The following is a 22,363-nucleotide window of genomic DNA, read 5'->3' on the forward strand; positions in this document are numbered from 1 at the left end:
TAAAATATTGGAAATTAAGTACACACCATTCTTTCACGTATCTTTCATACATCATTCATTCGTTCGGGGCCCCTTTCACACACAACACAATATATTACATTCATACTTAATACACGTTATATCTCAGTTTGGAATATGGAGTCTAATATGCTCTTCCTAACTGGCCTAAGCACATCTGTTATCAATTAGAACCACGAGGCTAAAGGCGGGAAGCTGAACAAAAAAACAGAGAGGACAAAGAACAGCAGGGAACCAAGATGGAGTTCTTAATATCTCTATGCATGTATGTTACGCTTTACCTAATTTCCTCTATGATCTGGCTTAATAGCAAAGTACATAAAGAGAATATTATTATTCTTTTTCTTAATATTTATCTATAGTGTGTTTTTCTGGCCTTGGCTACATCTATATTCAGATTTTTATTCACCTGTTTTTCCGTACGCTTCTATTTGGGCGCGGTCCTTAACTAACACAGATGTTTGTCTAACTAGAATTACCCAGAATCATACGAAAAACTGGCCTTTTGTAGAAAAACTTCACAAAAAAATACTGCACTATCATGGTCTGACATTCATTCCCATTTCTGTCCCATAACCAGCCACGAGCCACTACTCAGAACATAAGAAGTTGCCTCCGCTGAGGCAGACCAGAGGTCCATCTCGCCCAGTGGTCTGCTCCCGCGGCGGCCCATCAGGCTCATTTCCTGAGCAGTGGTCCAAGACTATCCCTATGATCTACCTCTACTCCTATCTGTACCCCTCAATTCCTTTATCCTCTAGGAACCTATCCAAACCTTCTTTGAAGCCTTGTAACGTGCTCCGGCCTATCACAGCCTCCGGAAGCGCGTTCCATGTATCCACCACCCTCTGGGTGAAAAAGAACTTTCTGGCATTTGTTCTAAACTTGTCACCTTTCAATTTCTCCGAGTGCTCCCTTGTACTTGTGGTTTCCCATAATTTTAAAAATCTGTCCCTGTCTACTTTTTCTATACCCTTCAGGATCTTGAAGGTTTCTATCATGTCTCCTCTAAGTCTCCGCTTTTCCAGGGAGAACAGCCCTAGCTTTTTCAGTCTGTCAGTATATGAGAGGTTTTCCATACCCTTTATCAATTTAGTTGCTCTTCTTTGGACTCCCTCAAGTACCGCCATGTCCTTCTTGAGGTACGGCGACCAGTACTGGACACAGTATTCCAGATGCGGGCGCACCATTGCACGATACAGTGGCAGGATGACTTCCTTCGTCCTGGTCGTGATACCCTTCTTAATGATACCCAACATTTTGTTTGCTTTTCTTGAGGCTGTGGCGCACTATGCCGACGCCTTCAAAGTTGTGTCTACCATCACTCCCAGATATAGGGCTCAAAGAGTCACTTGATTATCTAAGACAAGGGCCCATGCTAACTAAACATTGAGGCCCGGATTCTATAAATGGCACCATTGTTATCGTCCACCTTAAAAACGTGACAGCACCGTTTATAGATATTTATTGAGAAAAATAGATATAAAAATAGATAAATTATATGGAATTATGGTTTTAGCTTCTTCTTTTTAGAGAGAATAAATCATTCAGCAATTTACATATAATTGGAAGGATTGGAGAAGATTAAATTATAATTTTTGGTGGAACTCTTTATGCCATATCTATAAAATGGAAAGATTTATCGCAATACAGCAGGGATATTTCAGGAAATTTCAGGATGTGTGGAAACCATTAACAAAATATTGTACGGATTAGTTGAAATTGTTTCCCTTAAATTTATCAGTTTAATTGTGTATGGGGGATATTTTATTATTACATATTCTATATGATATGGTAGGGAGGGGTGAGAAGGGGGGAGGGATAAGAGTTTATGTAATGTACCAATGATAGCTTGTAAATGATGTATTTATTGCTAACGTGATTGAATATATATAACACTTATTGTAATTTTGAAAATGAATAAAGAATTAAAAAAAAAAAATAAATAAAAATAAAGAATTATGGCTTTGGGAAAGGTAGGCGCCAGAAATTTTTCAAGACCTACATTTCCAGCAGCTACCTTTCAAGTGAATCATGCCTACGGAGGCGCTGCACAATGCCTACAGCTCCTTCCGGCATCTTCCCCCGCTTACAGTGGCGTCAGACGTCGTAAAGAACCTCTGTAGCCGTGATGCAGGCACCGTTTCTAAAATCACCAGCGGGCACCTCCATTTTTTTGTTTTTAAAATGCTTTTAATTTGTTTTAAACAGTGTTTTCAACGTAAGTTAGGAGTCGGTAGGACCCCCAACCAGCGCCTACCTTAAGGCACCGTTTGTAGAACATGGGCCTGAGGGACAGATATTCAGCTGGCAACAGTCAGCACTTTGCTGACTGCCACCTGCTTTATTCCCAGATATTCAATGCTGGGCAATGTCCGGACACTGACGTTGAATAACCAGGCGTACACGGGCCGATAAAACGTAACCTTTTAAGTGCGATATTCAGCCCTTAACCAGCTACGATGAACTGAATACAAACAAAGAGCAGAAGAAAGTCCATAAAAATATCGCACTCACCACAACATTCGATAAACACCTAATAGTCTGACACAGTCGTGTTTCGCCCATGCAAGAGCTGCATCGGGGGCATAAAAGGACCAAGAGTTGAGTTCAGATCGCCTGACTTACTTGGTTAAAGCAGCTCTTTCCAGAACAGCAGCCCGCAACGGCAACTTGCTGCTCTTAACCGGTGACTTTGCCGTCGGAATGCCCGCTAGTTAGATGGTTCCGGTTTGGGCACTAGCTAGACATTTTCAGCAACACTGTCCAGCTAAGTGCCACCGAATAGGCCCAGTTAGCCTCAGACAAACAATTTAAACGACGCTAGGAGCTGTTTCTGGCCATTTAGATCGCTTTGAATATCGACCCTTGAATACTAAGACAGCATTAGCAATGCTAAATTAGTCCTTGTGTAGTTTATGAGATTTGCCTATTAAGTAGGTAGTAGGCATGCAAATTTCTCTCATGCAGATTTATTCTCTCTAAAAAGAAGAAGCTAAAACCATAATTCCATATAATTTATCTATTTTTATATCTATTTTTCTCAATAAATATCTTAACAATTCACCATTTCTATTACCCATAAAACATTACCATTCAACACCATTGCAGCTAATTAAAACTGTATTATGAGACCGTTTATTAGGGATATTTTGAAAACCAAACTGGCTGGGGGGTCCCCAGGACAGGTTTAAGAACCACTGATAAATACTACTAGTCGCTTTTGTTTACCTGCTATTCCTCGTGGGCCTGGTGGACCTGGAGGACCTGGGGGCCCTGGGGGTCCTGCCTGTGCTTCCACGTGTCCCTCTTGAGCTTGTGCATCACCAATTTCTGTAGAAACAAGATAATATTTAGAAATAGAACAAAACCTTTTTTATTGGACTAACTCAATGCAGGGAGAAACAAGAGACGAGGCTAACGGTTATTAAGCTGATATCATCTAATGCCTAATGATTTTACACAGAATTGGTGCAGGATATAGGGGGAGCAGCCTAGTGGGTAGAGCACTAGACTGACAATCAGCAAAGCTAGGCTTATTTGAAGGAGAGTTTGTTTCGATTGCTAGTTCAGCAGATGGTGAGGAGGACTAGGGTTACCAAACGGTCGGATTTCCCCGGACATCTCCTCCTTTCGAGTAGAGAATGACACGGTGACAAAATTAATCACCGTTCCCGTCCCCGTCCCCGCGGATAACCGCGGGAAACCATCTTCATGTCATTCTTTAAGGAGAGAGGGAAGAATCAGAGTATGAATGGCCACAACCACTGACCCTCAAGCTTTGCTTTGAAGAATGCTGGTGTAGAAGGACTGAGGTTGAAATAGACACTAAAGAATGACAGTCTCTGGTATCCAGAGCAGATATTGTGATGTCATAATGCCTCATTCCACCAGTGCCTAAGAGCCAGTCACATCAGTGATGTCACAATGGCTTCATTATCCTCGGCTCACATAAGAATCAGAGTATGAATGACCACAACCACTGACCCGCAAGCTTTGCTTCGAAGAATGCTGACGTAGAAAGACCGAGGTTGAAATAGACACTAGAAAATGACATGGGATTATTTCCCGCGGTTATCGGCGGGGACGGGAACGGTGATGAATTTTGTCACCGTGTCATTCTCTATTTTTTAGGACATATCTGGGGGTCCAGACGGCTTTTCAAAACCCAGCACTTTGCCCGGGTTTCGAAAAGCTGTGTCGGGCAGGGAGCACGTCTGCGCATGCGCCGCCGTCACGCAATGACATCATGTGCGCATGACATCGTCACGTAGCGTCTGCACATGAATGGATGTCCTCCCTGCCCGAAAAGAGCAGGCAGCGGGGGTCGGGGCTAGATTATTTTTTTCTCCGTGACAGTGTGCATCCTTTTTTTAAAATTATTCTTCAGAATGCAGGAGATGACTTTATAGTTATTTACTGTATTTATTTCTCTCCACTCTTTTTTTGTCTTGGATTCCTTGTACACTGGAACGCTCTTCCGGAGTCTGTTGTAGGGGAAAACACCCTCCAGGGATTCAAATAGGAGAAACACCCTCCAGGGATTCAAGATAAAGTTGGACAAGTTCCTGCTAAACTGGAACGTACACAGGTGAGGCTGGACTCATTTAGAGCACTGGTCTTTGACTTGGGGGGCCACCGCGAGAGCGGACTTCTGGGCACGATGGACTACTGGTCTGACCCAGCAGCGGCAATTCTTATGTTCTTTCCATCTTTGGGGAGAATGGTCCTTCTGATACAATTAATGTAGTTCCATCTCAAAAAATACCACTTCACGGAAGTAAATGAAACATCTTGAAATCCACTTACTGTCTGCTCGTGACGATTCTATCCTCCTCTCATACACAACTTCTCCTGCCTCACCATGTGCTCCTTTTTGACCTGCAAATGGAAGAATGGAAAATATATTATTTTTATCAAGCTGATTGGGAAAAATATTATAACACGAGGAAATGCTACTTTACTGAAAGAGTGGTAGATGCCTAGTAGCCGTAGCAAAGATCGTGTAAACCAACTCTGTAAGCAAAATTCAAGCAATGTTTGGGATGGGTGAAGAAGAGTGTGGCAGGAACTCATCTTTGAACCCCCCTGAAGGCCCTGACAGTACTGCTCTGAATTTGATTGGTCGAGCAGGTGAAAGGCAGATGATACTCTGCCAATTAAATTCAGATCAGTACTGTCAGGGCCTTCAGGAGGTTCAGAGAATCCCCAGCCCAAGAGCCCTGCTTTTTTTTTTTTGAGGGGGGGTTACTTTTTGTTTGATGTAGTTTGACTGGTTTAGTAGGCTGCTTACTCAAGCAAAAAGCTGCATCAAGCAAAAAGTAACAAAAACAATTTAAAAAGCAGGGCTGTAGAGTTGGGGATTCACACATGCCACTGGTACTGTCCACCAAAAGGATAGGGATAAAACAAATGGGAAATAAATGAAGCATGACCTAGTAATGACACAAGCCCTGAGGTGGTACTCAGAGACTATAGCAACCAAGAAAATGTGTAGGCCATTGCCAGCAGGTGAGCGACTAAAATGGTTAAGGGGCTGGAGGAGTTGCCGTACAATGAGAGTTTAGAGAAACTGGGCCTCTTCTCCCTTGAAAAGAGGAGACTGAGAGGGGACATAATCAAAACATTCAAGATACTGAAGGGAATAGACTTCGTAGATAGAGACAGGTTGTTCACCCTCTCCAAGGTAGGGAGAACAAGAGGGCACTCTCTAAAGTTAAAAGGAGATAGATTCCATACAAACGTAAGGAAGTTCTTCTTCACCAAGAGAGTGGTAGAAAACTGGAACGCTCTTCTGGAGGCTGTTATAGGGGAAAACACCCTCCAGGGATTCAAGACAAAGTTAGATAAGTTCCTGCTGAAGTGGAATGTATGCAGGTAGGGCTGGTCTCGGTTAGGGCACTGGTCAGCAGCTATTCTTATGTTCTTATGTAAGGCCAGTAGGAAGCTGGATGTTTGGCTGCGGTCTCACAAGTTTTGGTAGATGTCTAGTTTATCGTAGAGATGGTCAGAGGGTGGTGAAGAGGGGTGGGTATTGGACTGAGAGTTTGAAGGCTTATCTACTCAAAATGGTGAAGACCCAGAGAGAAGAAAGCAAAACTGACTTGCATAAGAAGCAATATTTTGTTTTGCAATGACAGAGTAGTTCCTCTCTGGCTTCTTACAAGTAGTCAAGTCTCCGTGGCTAGCGGCTGGAATATATATGGCACTTTGCAATACAGAAGGACTAATTGAGGAGACTAGATGGGCTAATTATTTTTTTTTCTCTGCTTTCTTACTATGGAGCATGTTCAGGCCAATCATTAGGCAGGACTAGGTTGTTCGTAGAGCAAGAGTTTGTGGGTAGGCACCAAAGTTCAACTGAAGTAAAAAAAAAAAAAAAAAAAGACAACACAAAGTAAAAGAAACAGATGCTACTTTTTAACAGCAGAGAGAAGTGGTGGGGTAATCATGATTGTTGGGGGGGGGGGGGGTTCATGAGATCTGAAAGTAAATGGAGGGGCACAAGGCAGCAGGTTTGTGTAGGACACTCAATACTCTTACACCCGCCCTGGGCATGTTTATTAAAATGCACTAAGCCGCTGCCCACAATTTAGGGTATTCATTTAGTGCAGGCCTACAGTAATAGTTGCAAGTACCAAAGCCAGCCAGCACACTAAAAATCCCACTCCGGCTGCATGCTGTTGTGGAGCGCATGGGTTATGGGCCGAGATTGAGAGTAGACAATGCCTGTGGTAGTGGATTATGGATGTTTGGCAGGTTGCCCCCTAGTGGTAGTGCTGTGAGACTACCACTAAGAGTCACATTGCTATTTCGAACCTGGGATAGCAGTGGAGAAGGAGCATCCGGAGATCACTCCTGCCTCACCACTAAACCACTATGGAAAACTCCAGTAAATGCTGGGGGGGGGGGCAGGAGGGGGGGAAAGTTGGGGCTTTCATTTGGGCTGGTTGAGCAAGGAGTCTACAACAAATTTGAAGGTGTGGGAGAGGGCTCAGGATCTAGGGGGTTAATACTTAGGATGGGGCTTTTTTGAAATGCGTGAGGCCACAGTAAATGCATTGGTGAACAGCGCAGGAGCACTTTTTGCAAATGCAAGTGTCTTCCCTGTGCATAACTGCAGAGTGGATGCTGGCCAGACTCACAACAGTCTTTGTACTGTAAATTCATTTTTGCACCTGACGTATTAGGTACAAAAAAAGCATATTGCACTTTAGTAAGCAAGGCCCGAGGTCTTATATAACTATATATACAATGGGAGGGATGTTATTGAATAAGAGTACCCAGGAAAGGGACTTGGGGGTAATGGTGGACATGACAATGAAGCCGTCGGCACAGTGTGCAGCGGCCGCTAAGAGAGCGAATAGAATGCTTGGTATAATCAAAAAGGGTATTACAGCCAGAACGAAAGAAGTTATCCTGCCATTGTATCGGGCGATGGTGCGCCCGCATTTGGAGTACTGCGTCCAATATTGGTCGCCGTATCTTAAGAAGGATATGGCGTTAGTCGAGAGGGTTCAAAGGAGAGCAACACGTCTGATAATAGGTATGGAAAACCTGACATATTCTGAGAGATTGGAGAAGCTGGGTCTCTTTTCCCTGGAGAAGAGGAGACTTAGAGGGGATATGATAGAGACTTACAAGATCATGAAGGGCATAGAGAGAGTAGAGAGGGACAGATTCTTCGAACTTTCGAAAAATAAGAGAACAAGAGGGCATTCGGAAAAGTTGAAAGGGGACAGATTCAAAACGAATGCTAGGAAGTTCTTCTTTACCCAACGTGTGGTGGACACCTGGAATGCGCTTCCAGAGGACGTTATAAGGCAGAGTACGGTACTGGGGTTCGAGAAAGGATTGGACAAATTCCTACTGGAAATGGGGATAGAGGGGTATAGATAGAGGATTACTGCACAGGTCCTGGACCTGTTGGGCCGCCGCGTGAGCGGACTGCTGGGCACGATGGACCTCAGGTCTGACCCAGCGGAGGCATTTCTTATGTTTCTTATGTTTCTTAAGACGAAATGTCGAGCAATAGATCAGCAACAGCAAGTGAGAGGCAGTTTTGCATCATCTACTGTAATGTAAATCTCAGTACCTGGCTGTCCCGGGAGTCCAGCTGGCCCAACAGGACCTGGTTTAAAAAGCAAAGAAGGATATTATTAGATGAACAATCAAGTACAAGAAATACAGTTCTCAGCATTAAAAATTCTAACGCCCATAACGTCTTCTTCGACACATTGGGTTATTCAGCTCACGCTACAGCACTGGACTTCTGCTTTCTTAGAGATACATCTTCCCCCGGATTCTATAACATGCACTTTTCCATGCGCTAAACTAAATTAGCTAATAAGCCAATCGGTGAAAACAATTGGGTACTAGAAATCCATGTTAATGGCAACATTTTTGCATTGCGCATACATCTTGCTGATTCTATAAAGATCCACATGCAAATCTTATAGTGTGGGGGGCGCAGTGGTTAAAGCTACAGCCTCGGCACCCTGAGGTTGTGGGTTCAAATCCCACGCTGCTCCTTGTGACCCTGGGCAAATCACTTAATCTCCCATTTCCCCCAGGTACATTAGAGAGATTGTGAGCCCACCGGGACAGAGAGGGGAAAAATACTTGAGTAGCTGAATGTAAACCACTTAGGCTATAAGTGGTATATAAATAAATAAAAGGGGGCGTGGCCAAGGGAGGAGTATGGGCAGGTCAAGGGTGTTCACTAAAGATGCCTAGCAGGATTTACAGCAGGTTAATTCACCATAGGCAGTGGAACACTTTTTTGTTTGGGGGGGGGTTGGCCAAAAGCTCCGCCCAGCAGGACCTTAGAGCAGGGCTTCTCTCCCCAGCTCCCGACTCCCCCACCTACCTTCCGAGGTCGCTGTCATTTTAACTCTTCAGGCAGTTGCCGCGTGTCAATGAGCAGGCCTGACCCAGAAGTCTTCATTCGGCAGCGATGCTCATTGATGCTGCGCCGTGGCTGCCCAAAGACTTCAAATTACAGCGGCCGGGAGGAGGTGGGTGGGAGAATAGACCCGCCCATAACCGACTCCTCTGACCGCCAGTTTTTGGGGAGGCCATGGCCCTTGTAGGACTTGTAAAACCCCTGGCCTACATTTTTACCGCCTATCTTCGCCGAAGGCACGATTCTGAAAATGGCGCTGTCGCGCCATTGAGACGCAATCAGCGGCCGCAGACAACAGCACTGTCTGTAGAATCCGGGCCAAGGTGCTGTTCTTTAAATGGTGCGCAATGTGGAGCAACGTTCACAGAATAAGCTTTGCGCGTTTTTCAGCACCATTGACCGAATCTACCCCTCTTTTATGAACGCGTAGTGCGGGTTTTAACGCCGGCAGTGGCGGTAACTGCTCTGATGATCATAGAAGTCCTGTGATCGTCGGAGCAGTTACTGCCGCTGCCGGCGCTAAAATCCACACTATGCATTCGTAAAAGAGGGGGCTAGTCTCTTATGTAGACTCAAGAGCAATGTAAGGAAATTCTACTTTACGGAGAGGGTGGTAGATGCCTGGAATGCGCTCCCAAGAGAGGTGGTGGAGAGGAAAACGGTGACGGAGTTCAAAAAAATGTGGGATGAACACAGAGGATCTAGAATCAGAAAATAATAGTAAATAATGAAGAACTAAGGCCAGTACTGCGCAGACTTGCACGGTCTGTGTCTGTATATGGCCGTTTGGTGGAGAATGGGCTGGGGAGGGCTTCAGTGGCTGGGAGGGTGTAGATGGGCTGGAGTGAGCTTTGACAGAGACTTCAGTGGTTGGAACTTAAGAACAGTACCGGGCAGAGCTTTGGATTCTTGCCCAGAAATAGCCAAGAAAAAAAATAAAAAAGTGTAATTGAATCAGGTTGGGCAGACTAGATGGACCATTCGGGTTTTTATCTGCCGTCATCTACTATGTTATGTTTAGGCATTAGTTTTCATTTATTTATTTATTTATTTTTTTACAGATCTGTAACAATTCTGATAATGAAGTTCTTTCCTCTTGGTTTTTCTCCCATAATCTCCCATTAGGATGACGATTGAAATCGAATGTTAAAAATGTGAAGGCACGTTTTAAAAAAGAATGTAGAAATCATAACGTATTTGTTATACAGTGGTGCCTCGCATAACGGACGCCTCGCACAGCGAACGCTGCGCACAACGAACTTCAGGTCTTGCTTCCCACAACGAACTTCGTTTCACACAACGAAGTCGCCCGAGCTGCATCGCTTAACTGCCCTCTCTCCGCCTGGCTCCCTGTGCAGTGGCGCTACATATTTTAAACCCCCTTGCCGCCGCTGCTGCATATTTTTAAGTCTCTGCCGCCACTGCATATTTTTAAACCTCCCCCCGCCGCCACATATTTTTTTAAAAAAGCCACCACTGCTGCAACTTTCTCACCCGCTCACTCGAACTGGTGGTCTAGCAAATTTCCCAGCCAGAAGCGCAGACAGAGATCAAGAGCAAGCCTTCTGTGCTACTGCCTGGGCCTGCGCTGATCTCTGAATGGCTGCAGTCAGCTCTCGCGGGACTCACAAGAACTAACTGCAGCCATTCGGAGATCGGCATGGGCCCACACAGGCGTGCAGAGGAATTGCTCCTGATCTCTGCGCTTCTGGCCTGTACGCCACTGGCTGGGAAAGATGGGAGGAATTAAAAAAGGTACCGAGGGGGGATGATTAAAAAGGTACTGGGGAGTATGTGGGGGGTGATTATAATACACAGCAAGGATCAACAAAACCCCTGTCTCCCCTCCCCTTCACATATATCCCCTCTATATCATGCTAACAGCTCTAACAAGATAAATTTATCTTTTTTTATGTCATCTTAGCATATTTTATGCTACAGAACGAATTATTTTTTTTAACATGTATTGTTATGGGAAAACGCGTTTCACATAACGAACTTTTCGCATAACAAACTTGCTCCTGGAACGAATTAAGTTCATTGTGTGAGGCACCACTGTATTTGGATTAAAATTATGGGCTCCTTTTATGAAGCTGCGTTAAGGCCTTAACGTGCGGAATAGCACGCACCACATTGCCCCACGCGCTAGACGCTAACGCCCGCATTGAGCTGGCGTTAGTTCTGGCCGCGTAGCGCACGGTAACAGCCTGCTTGCGCTAAAAACGCTAGCGCACCTTAGTAAAAGGAGCCCTATGTTTATTCAGCGCAAAAGCTAAATGAAACAAAACCAAACCTTAGGCTTATATACCGCATCTTCTCTATAACAACAGAGTTCGGCACGGTTTACAAAAATTAGAACAGAGAACAAGTACATTGTGAATTTGGGAATACTATGGAGAGGAGCGGAATTTACAACTTTGAAAATACAAAACAGGGGAACAACAAAACCACAAATAAAATGCCAGAAACCAAGAATGGGATTGTCCAAAAAAGAATGATGTGCACTATAAAAGTGTCCACAAACTCATCTGAAGGTGTAGAGATCTTTATTCTTCCAATAGCATCATGGCGCAATCAATGATTCCATGACTCGACACGTACATGTTTCGGCCAACAGGCCTGCCTCAGGAGTCTTAAGAATCACAGAACAAAAAATAGACTTGATGCCAAAACACTTGGAATGTACCACTTTTCAAATGAAATCTAAAAACTGGTGTGTGGAGCAATTCAATCTGACAAAACGCTATCAAAAACACATACCTTAGGAATCACAGAAGAAGAGATGGACTTACTGCCAAAACACATGGGCAGTAAGTCCATCTCTTGTTCTGTGATTCCTAAGGTATGTGGTTTTTTTGCTTTTCATTGCCTATTTTTTTGCTCACTGGGTGTTTTTATGATATATAGTTACTTTTACATATGTTTTTAATTGGTGTCTACATTTTATTAGTTTCTGTATGAATGGTAATTTATGTATTTTACAGTTTTGTATGATATTAGCCATATGTTATATGTCGGTTGGATTAAATTATTTTTTAGATTAAAATATGTTTTTATTATATTATTATTTTTTTGATATAATTATACTGGTTTATAATTTTATTTATTGTACATGCATTTTTGGGTGTCTGTGTTAATGCACTATTAATGTTTTTTTTTATTTATTGCTGTCTTAACATTTTAGATTTGTCTATTTTTACATTGTTGTTTATACTATCTATGTACAGTGGTGCCTCGCATAACGAACGCCTCGCACAACGAACGCTGCACACAATGAACTTCATGTCTTGATTCACACAACGAACTTCGTTTCACACAACGAAGTCGCCCGAGCTGCCGATGTATTGCATCCTTCCGCGCAGGCACTGCAGGCAGTCGTTAGTCACTGTGCTTAACTGCCCTCTCTCACTGTATACAGTCGTCCTTTTAAGATAAACTCAATATTTTTTATATATCATGGCTTCTAAAAAAAGCAGGAAGGTGATTTCTGTTGAAATGAAACGGGAAATAATTAGAAGGAGTGAATGTGGGGTAAAACAGTGTGACCTCGTCAAAGAGTTTGGCCTCAGCAAGACCACCATTTTCACCATTTTGACAAATTTATCTTTTTTTATGTCATCTTAGCATATTTTATGCTGCAGAACGAATTATTTTTTTTAACATGTATTGTTATGGGAAAACGCGTTTCACATAACAAACTTTTCGCATAACAAACTTGCTCCTGGAACGAATTAAGTTCGTTGTGTGAGGCACCACTGTATATATATTTATAGACTCCTGAGGCAGGCCTGTTGGCCGAAACATGTACGTGTCGAGTCATGGAATCATTGATTGTACCATGATGCTATTGGAAGAATAAAGATCTCTACACCTTCAGATGAGTTTGTGGACACTTTTTTAGTGCACATCATTCCTTTTTGGACAATCCCATTCTTGGTTTCTGCAACTTTGAAAATAGCCAAGTTTTCAGATGTTTTCGGACTAGTTGGAAAAAGTCCAGATCGCGCAGTTGCACCGAAAAATGATTCCACTATTCAATAATTTTGAAAAGGAGAGATTTCCCTAGTCTGCCAATGTAGATAACGCCTTTCGACGTCGGAGAGGACAATTGAAATTTTTGAGTAGATCTGGTGATATCCGATCCTACAGAATTCCAAGACAGGGGAATTAAAGGGGAAAGGATGCCATGCAAGATCTTGAATGTTAAGCAGGCGCATTTAAAATAAACCCTGGAAATTATTGGAAGCCAATGAAGCTATGCATGAGTCACCTGCTAGGGTTTACCTACCTGGAATGCCTGGTGAACCTTGAGGGCCAATCGGTCCTGGTGGACCAGGAGGGCCAGGAAGAGCATAAGATGACAAGCCCTCTGGAAAGCAAACACATGAACAAAAGTTCCCTCAGCCACATTTCAACAAAAGTTCCCTCAGCCACATTGACCTATCTTGCACGCAAATATACATTTATGGATGGGATACAGTCAGAGAAAAAATCGGACTGACACAAATTATTGGAGAGCCCAATGGTGACATACCTGCATTGATAACCCTGCCTGGAGATCCACTATCGCCTGAAACAACAACAAAAAAAGAAATGAACATATTATTTTGTTAGGTAAGCATTTATTGTGTTATCATTTTGTAGAAATAGACATATTATTGTATCTGGGTGTGTTTTTCATCCTAAAGATAATCGCTGGCTTTTACAAAGGTGCGGTGGAAGTTGGAGCATTTACACCGTCCCGCAGCAGAAACCTCTACCGTGGTTTTGTAAAAGGAGCCCAATGTTTAGTAACTCTATAACATTGCGCAATGGGTGCAAGTGGATCAATTTTTTACTCTGTCAAAAATTACAAAGATTAGGGGGACACTCAATGAAGTTACTTTTAAAAACCAATAGGAGAAAATATTTTTTCACTCAGCTCTGGAACGCATTAACAGAGGTTGTGGTAAGAGCGGATAGCGTAGCTGGTTTTAAGAAAGGTTTGGACAATTTCTTGGAGGAAAAGTCCATAGTATGTTATTGAGAAAGACATGGGGGAAGCCACTGCTTGCCTTGGATCGGTAGTATGGAATGTTGCTACTCTGGGATTCTAGAATCTTGCTACTCTTTGGGGATTCTACATGGAATGTTGCTGCTCTTTGGGATTCTAGAATCTTGCTACTCTTTGGGGATTCTGCATGGAATGTTGCTACTCTTTGGGGTTCTAGAATCTTGCTGGAGGAGTGTATGGCGCAGTGGTTGGATCTACAGCCTCAGCACCCTGGGGTTGTGGGTTCAAACCCCGCGCTGCTCCTTGTGACCCTGGGCAAGTCACTTAATCCTCCATAGCCCCAGGTATGTTAGATAGATTGTGAGCCCACCGGGACAGAGAGGGAAAATGCTTGAGTACCTGATTGTAAAAACCGCTTAGATAACCTTGATAGGCGGTATATAAAATCCTAATAAACTTGAAACTACTCTTTGGGGATTCTGCATGAAATTTTGCTACCTTTTGGGATTCTAGAATCTTGCTACTCTTTGGGGATTCTGCATGGAATGTTGCTACTCTTTGGGATTCTAGAATCTTACTACTCTTTGGGGATTCTGCATGGAATGTTGCTACTCTTTGGGATTCTAGAATCTTACTACTCTTTGGGGATTCTACATGGAATGTTGCTACTGTTGGGGTTCCGGAATCTTGCTTACTCTGAGATAATGAAATGTTGCTACTCCATGGGTTTTGGGCAAGTACTAGGGACCTGGAATATTTTACTGGCCACCAAGATAAAGGAGCAACAAATTTGACCAGTTCAGAGGAAAAAAGTGGAGACTCAGAAAACATTGATATAAGCTAATTGCTCAGAGACCATGTTTGTAAATAATTCAACCTGTGGCATGCTAGGTACAAGGGGGTGCTGAAAAGTTCTCAGCCCAACCCACCCACTTCCTAAATTGTGAGCGTTATTTTGCCACTGTAGCTGAAAAGAGTGTTACCTTATTTCGTTATGTGCCAATTTGCAGAAACAAAATTCTCTGTTTTGACATTGTGCCAGATCATTGATTGGACCATATGCACATCATTCTCTTCTTGACTGGGCTGAGAAATTTAAAGCACCCCCTTGCAAATTCATGCTGGTAGAATGGGAGTGAGGGCTATTGGACCTTTGTAGAATCCAATCCATGGCTTTCAGCTGTATTGCAAGAACAGCAGCAGTTCTGTGACCTTCCCAACTCAGTTTAGTTTATGGTACTTTGTCTCATAGAAAACCCACGTTTTGCACTGCAAAATTATTCTTTAGAAAGACGATAAATAGAGTAACGGTAGTAAACTGAAGAAGTCTCCATGGTGCTGGAAATCCATTCCTTTTATAAAACATTTTTCTTCTACTGGGCTTTCAGAGCTGAGCAGCCTGGCCAAAATCTTGCTCATGCAATCATGTTAGAATAAGCAGCTGAGCTTGGCACAAAGAACTATCCAGACTACATATGGTTAAACCACATGGGGACTTTTCTTTTCTGCTAAATCTAGATGGCTCTCTTGAGGCTTCAGAACCTTGATTTTATTTTTATTTTTTTTTTTTATTTGACTATCTGTTTGTGGAACATTTTAAACATGTTAGATGAGAATAAAGCAAAAATAATTTGGAAATGCAATGGGCATAAAGAAATGTTGTGTGGGGAATAATAATAATAATAACTTTATTTTTCTATACCGCCATAGTCAAACTGACTTCTAGGCGGTTCACATAGAAAGAAGGCTGGACAATCAGCGAATTACAAAATGCAAGAAGAAGGAAGTTACATCATGAATTGGAGAAGCATGGAGAAAGAATACAAGAGAGAAGAAAGATGTTACATAATACAATGGGGTTATAAGGGGGAGAAAAAAAATACCTGAGAGAGGTGATCTGATTAAGCAAGGAATTTACCAAATAGAACGGTAAGTTTTCAATGAAAGCAATAATTTTTGTTTTCTCACAATAAAACCTGCCTACTCTTTTCTCCAAGTTCTGATGCTGTAGCAGCTGCTTGTGGGTAAGGAGGCAGCGAGCTGTGAGCACAGCTCACAACTCACCCCATTCCAGTAGGGACCTTTTACGGTCCAGTTCTGGATTTCTGACAGCCCAATCCTGACGCATTATGGGACCTGCTGATTTCAGTGGGGGAGACTCTGGGAATACCAATAACACATTCAGAGATGCTGAGTTCCCCAGTTCCAGATGTTAAGACAGTCCTAAATTTCTGAACACCCCATTTGGTGCATTATGGGACTTTCAGCACTGATTTCAATGGGGAGGATCAGGACATACCATAGCCTATTACACTGCAGATGTAAGTTGGAAAGCAGGACTGGTCTGAAATATCCTAAGCTGAATTGACACCTTGATGTCTTTCTAGAAACTGCCAGTGTTGCCTTTTTAGAAAGTAAAGATTTTCTATTGTCCCTTGATACTTAAATTTTGGAGACCCATCTGGGATCAAGTGAACAAAATATTGGAAAATCCAGTGGCATTGATGTACGATACCATCCTATTTGGTATGTTAATGAGGGCTAAAGCCAAATATCTGCACAGAATAACAAACTTCTCTTTATAATGACAGGGGTTGCCATACAGCTTATTTTGAAGAACAGGAAAAACTGGGATCGGTTAAATTATACTTTTTAGTGGGAATCTCTATGTCACACTTTTAAAATGGAACGTATGATGGCCATACAACAGGGACATTATAGGAAGTTTATGGATATTTGGGAGCCATTGACAAAATTCTGTAAGGAGTGATTGTTGATTTTCCCCTTTGATAAAGGGTGGGAAGATATATATATATTTGGGTGGGAAGATATATTGGAAATCTGAGTGGAAATTGTTGGATATGTAGAAGGGTGGGGGGGGTGATATATGTATTTTGTCATAGAATATAATTTTGACTGAATTTAAGGGTTCCTTTTACAAAGGTGCGCTAGCGTTTTTAGCGTACGCACCGGATTAGCGCGTGCTACCCGAAAAACTACCACCTGCTCAAGAGGAGGTGGTAGCGGCTAGTGCGCACGGCATTTTAGCGCGCGTCTTTGTAAAAGGAGCCCTAAGTGCTGTTAAAGTATAACATGTTGCACTTATTTTTGGCTTTAAAATGAATAAAGATTAAAAAAAAAAAAAAGAAAGTAAAGATTTTCCTTTTGCTATAGAAACAGAAGGGCTGTGCACCGACAGGTGGACATAGTTCTGGCTTTGCCTCCAAAGTATCTCGGAACCTATTCAAAGGGCTGCTGAAACGTTCTCAGCCCAACCAAGACGAGAATGACGTGGATATGGTTCAATCAGTGATCTGAAACCACGCCAAAAAAACATGGAATTTTGTTTCTGCAATTTGGCACTTAACGAACTAAGATGACGCTCTTGTCAGCTACAGTGACAAAATAACGCTCCAAATTTAGGAAGCTGGTTGGTTGGACTGAGAACGTTTCAGCACCTCCTCATCGTCCTTGCTTTTCTAGAAAAGAAGAAATTACAAGTTCATAAAGAGACTCTGGGAAAAGTGTTTCAGCTTGTAGAGAAATCTAGGAAACGCGTTTATTGCTGCTTTTGTTTCTGAATCCACTAGATGGTGCTGTCGATCCAGGTATCTAGAGGAACTGGCCAGGAAAGGTATCCAGTGACAGAGCAGACTCACCTTTTGACCCTGTTCGCCCTGGCTCACCCTGAAGCCCTGCAATAATAATAACAATTTTAAAAGGTTAACCCTTTTATTTCCAGATACTTTTCAAAATATTTGTAAATGTTTCTTTTCAGCAAGATCATTCTTTGGAAGAGCAAAACACCCGTTGAGCTATTTCCATGTGCAGAGCTGGCTTTTCTTCTAATTTCTTCTCTCCTGCGCCTGTTAATTATGACCACTGCTGAACACAGGTTATTATGCTGCCCTGAGATCACAGAGAAAGACCCCCTGGGAGTTAGTTAGTGGCAGCTCATTAGGACACAGTAAGAAAATCGTTTGTGCTCAGATAATTTCCCTTTTTTTTTTTTTTTTAACCTACCCTTATTGGCAAGGCTGACAGCTGCAATAATTCACACTCTTTAGGCCATACTAATATCTTATCTTGTTCAAAAATGCACCAGTCTGTGGCAGACTCTCTCAGTCACTCGCTGGGGATCATTTTAGGATCCGATTTCAGATAAAATGCCTATTCGGATCACTTCTCGCTCCCCGTTTCTCTTCATCAATTTGGGATGATTTTTCGCATTTAGTATTTAGTTTTTAAAAGTGGGAGGCGACTGATCGTGCTTTGCACATCCAGGGCCAACAGCTAGACAGAGATCTTGAAGCAATCTGTTCCTTCTCCACCGACTTCAGTAAGGCAATGGGATGTCAGAGACCTCCCAGCCAGTTGGCTTTTCGGGATATGTACACTTACCCTCCTCTTTTACTAAGATGCGCTAACTGATTAGCCCACGCTAAACGCTAACATATCCATAGACTAATATGCAGGGCCTTAATATGCTTGAGGTCAATGAAATGGGGACAGAATTTATTCCCATCCCCATCCTATGTCATTCTTTAGTGTTTAACTCAACCTCAGACCTTCTACACCAGCATTCTTCAATGCAAGGCTTGAGGGTCAGTGGCTGGGCCCATTCATACTCTGATTCTTATTTGAGCCAAGTATAAGATATTGAAGCCATTGTGACATCACTGATGAGGTTGGCTCTTAGGCATTGGTGGAATGAGGCATTGAAGAATGCTGGTGTAGAAGGACTGAGGTGGAGACACACTAAAGAATGACATGGATGGTTTCCCCTGGTTGTCCATGGGGACAGGGACAAATTCTGTCCCCCTGTTAAGAATATTGGCCTAGCTGGCCAGCAGGTGGTCTGAATATCAAGGGGAAGGTGTACAGATGGGGCTTGGCACAGCACTGTCTAGTTCATTTGTGTGTGTGTGTGTGTGTGTGGGGTGGGGTGGGGGGGGGAGGGGCATTTGCTATAGCAGCAGTTCAACAATGTGAAGAGATGAAGGAGAAGCCATAGACTTTTGTTTAACTGTTAGTGAAATTATATTAACAATGCTGTTGGCATTGTGGCCTGTATGTGAACCCTGATGTGGTATTTGTGAAGTGACTGATGTGAAATGAAATCATACAATGTGGTCTGGAGCCAACCAGAACAGTTAAGCTTCCAGCCAGTCAAACGTATGCTAACACAGTGTGTCTTGATATACGATGGAGCTGATCATTGGAACAGATGCTGTCACTCTGGCCTTGGGTATTTAGGGATTCCTTGCTCCTCTAGGCTTTGGCCACATGTCTCTTAGTTCAGGGTCTCATGTACCTAGGGTTATCAGATTTTCCAAATGGAAAATCCAGACCCGCCCCCAGGCCAGCCCAGATCGGTGTCAGGTCAAAAGCGCGCGCAGACAATTGAGTGCAGTGCGGAGGTGCGCGCTGCAGAAAATTACTGTTTTTAGGGCTCCAATGGGGGGGCGTGGGGGGGAACTCCCCCCACTTTACTTAATAGAGATCGCGTCGCGTTGTGGGGGCATTGTGGGGGGTTTGGGGGGTTGTAACCCCCCACATTTTACTGAAAACTTCACTTTTTCCCTGTTTTTAGGGAAAAAGTTAAGTTTACAGTAAAATGTGGAGGGTTACAACCCCCCAAACCTCCCACAATGCCGGCGCAATCTCTATTAAGTAAACTGGGGGGGGCTCCCCAACAAAACCCCCCCATCGGAGCCCCTAAAAACTGTAATTTTCTTCGGCGCACGCCTCCGTCTTGCGCTCAGTTGTCAGCGCGCGCCTTTGTCTTTCGTGGGGTTGTCTATGAACCGCCCAGATCTACCCAATCCCACCCTGTCACACCCTGGACTCACCCTCCAGCTGCGGCCCTAAGCCTATTTCTATGCCAGTAAGGGTTACTGATGGAAGAGAGGGGCGGAGAGAAGAGGAAATGTGCTGGTGCCAGCTGACAGCCTACACGATGTGCCTGTTGCCGCGAGAGGCACGTCCTGTAAGCGGTCAGCTGGCGCCTCTCCGCCTCACCGGCGTCTCGCGGCACACCTGGAACCTGCCGCGGCATACAGTTTGCGATACTCTTCTCTAAATCGTGCAAGGATGTGGAACCAACTTGCCTTGAGATCCTTGTAGTCCCGGAAGCCCTGCAGTGAAAGGGAACAAATCGTAGAAAATTTCACAGGGCGGCAAACGCATTTTAAATCTACACATTACCATACTGACATTCTAGGCAATAAAGCAATCGACTACATGAGTCGGAGGAGGCAACAGCCAGCACACAACGCCCCTGGTCAAAAGGGGGGTGTCAAGAATGAATTCAGCCTGTGAAGGGACAGCAAGATAATCAGGTCACACAGCACGATGACGGCTTCAGCCAATCAGATGCATTCATCGTCTTGCACCTGAGAGCATCTGCTTAGCAACACTTCTGCCCCCCCCCCACCTCCCCCCCTTTTACTACCGTGGCCTGGAATGCTCAATGCTCCGAATTCTATGAGCGTCAGAGCATTTAGTGTCCCAGGCTGTGATAGAAACTTCTACCGCAGGGGTGTCCAACCTTTAGACTTCCCTGGGCCACATTAGCCAAAAAAAAATGTTTCTGGGGCCGCACAAACGTGCAAACACTGCAGCAAGACAGAGGAGGGAGACAACAAGACGGTAAACACCCGAGGGTAGCAGGGGAAAACGGTTCATAGACAAAATCGCACGAGACAACGGCGCGCCGACAACTGAGCGCAGACAACTGAGCGCAAGATTGACGGCGCGCCGAAGAAAAGCACTATTTTAAAGGGTTCCGACGGGGGGTGTTGGTGGGGAACCCCCCTATTTTACTTAACAGACATCGCGCTGGCATTGTGGGGGGGTTTGGGGGGTTGTAACCCCCCTCATTATACTTGAAACCGAACTTTTTGCCTGTTTTTTAGGGAAAAAGTTCAGTTTTAAGTATAATGTGGGGGGTTCCACCACCCCCAAACCCCCCACAACGCCAGCACAATGTCTGTTAAGTAAAGTGGGGGGGTTCCCCCCCACACACACCCCCGTCGGAGCCCTTTAAAATACTGCTTTTTTTCGGCGCGCCGTCAACCTTGCGCTCAGTTGTCGGCGCGCTGTTGTCTCGCGCGATTTAGTCCCGTCACCGGGGAAAACACTACATTGCCCTCAACCAGGGCACACAAAATACTTCACAGGGCCGCAGGTTGGACACCCCTGCTCTACCGTGTCTTAGTAAAAGGAGGGGGGGGTGTTCGTTTGTTGCAGTGAAAATCTATTACACATGTGGCTGGTCCCTCTGAATGGCTGTCACTCTTTTTTGAGGAGTGGCCCATTAGCTCTTTATGCGTGTGTTGTATGAGTGTATGTCACAGCTGTAAGGCACGGGAGATACAGTCACAGAAGACATGCGCAAAAGCTACGGCCCTATCACTCCGGCAGATTGGGAATTGCACCGGGCCTGCGCAGAAGAGCTGTGCCTATAACTCTTGCGCGCGGGTGCCAGGCGCAGTTCCACCCCCCAGTACTCAGTAGAAATAGCGTGCATAGGATTTGCATGCTATTTCTGCTGAGCATGCCCTGGAAAATTAAAATCGCTTCCATCACGGCATTTTTTTTTTTGCCAGGTTGCAGGAGCTTTGTACTTCCTGCCCCTAGTTTGAGATATTTTTTAATGCAAGTGGGTTTCGGATCCCGTAGACGTGGTTATAAATTGGGGGGAGAAAAGGTGCCGGTATGTCGAGACCTTTCATCTGCTACTTTGAGGAACAATCTGACTCAGTGGTAGAACGAGTGGGCGACGAGGCCCAGGAGTGTCAGTCAGGAAAGGTCAGCCAGAAATGGCTGAACTTAATCTAACCCCAATCTAGTTTTCAGAAAATAATTCTCTCCAGTGCACAAACTACAAATCAGACTCGGCATCCCGAGAGCTGAAAGTGCTTTGAATGAATTTTAATTTCAGATCACAAGTTGCAGAATGGAGCTCGGTTCTTGCTTTGTATTTACCTTCTACGTATTTTTTCTTCAAAATTGTAATTCTCCCCCTTTTTCCTACTGTTTCTTGTGGCTTAGTAAAGCAGTTACCCAAGTATGTCCCATAATGAATCATGTACGTTTAATCTCTTAAAATGTTAATGTCCTTGTTATTTTTTATTCTTTGTACAACGCTTAGTACCTTCGGATAAGCGTTTAATCAAAAAATATGAATAAACTTGTAACTTGAAACTTTGTTATCATTTGGTATGAGTATTCCTAGCTATAGTAATGGTGAATGATGAACCCAAATGAAGTCTTCTATCGGACAGTCACTAAGGGCTATATGGTACAGTATAGAATTTGGCTACGATTCCCTTTTCTGCTCCTGACCGAGCCATAGTACATCTCTGTTTTTTTCAATTCAGATTGTTCTGTATACTTTGTAAATTAGGCTGTATACAGTACTCCCCTGATATTCACGGGGGTTC

General features: G+C 43.8%; 1 protein-coding gene across 1 annotated transcript in view; it reads right to left on the bottom strand.

Moving 5' to 3' along the window:
• COL17A1 (collagen type XVII alpha 1 chain) overlaps positions 1-22,363 on the bottom strand; it is a 204,586-nt gene that overhangs the window by 68,067 nt on the left and 114,156 nt on the right. Inside the window, exons 32-38 of the mRNA XM_033943541.1 lie at positions 20,027-20,053; positions 17,576-17,611; positions 13,458-13,493; positions 13,212-13,292; positions 8,114-8,149; positions 4,828-4,899; positions 3,250-3,351 (exon numbers count right to left, since the gene is read on the bottom strand). Of these exons, the coding sequence (XP_033799432.1) occupies positions 3,250-3,351; positions 4,828-4,899; positions 8,114-8,149; positions 13,212-13,292; positions 13,458-13,493; positions 17,576-17,611; positions 20,027-20,053 (390 nt within the window). The remainder of the gene's footprint in view (positions 1-3,249; positions 3,352-4,827; positions 4,900-8,113; positions 8,150-13,211; positions 13,293-13,457; positions 13,494-17,575; positions 17,612-20,026; positions 20,054-22,363) is intronic.

This window comes from Geotrypetes seraphini, chromosome 4 (assembly GCF_902459505.1).
Source record: "Geotrypetes seraphini chromosome 4, aGeoSer1.1, whole genome shotgun sequence".
NCBI classification, from domain to species: Eukaryota; Metazoa; Chordata; class Amphibia; order Gymnophiona; family Dermophiidae; genus Geotrypetes; species Geotrypetes seraphini.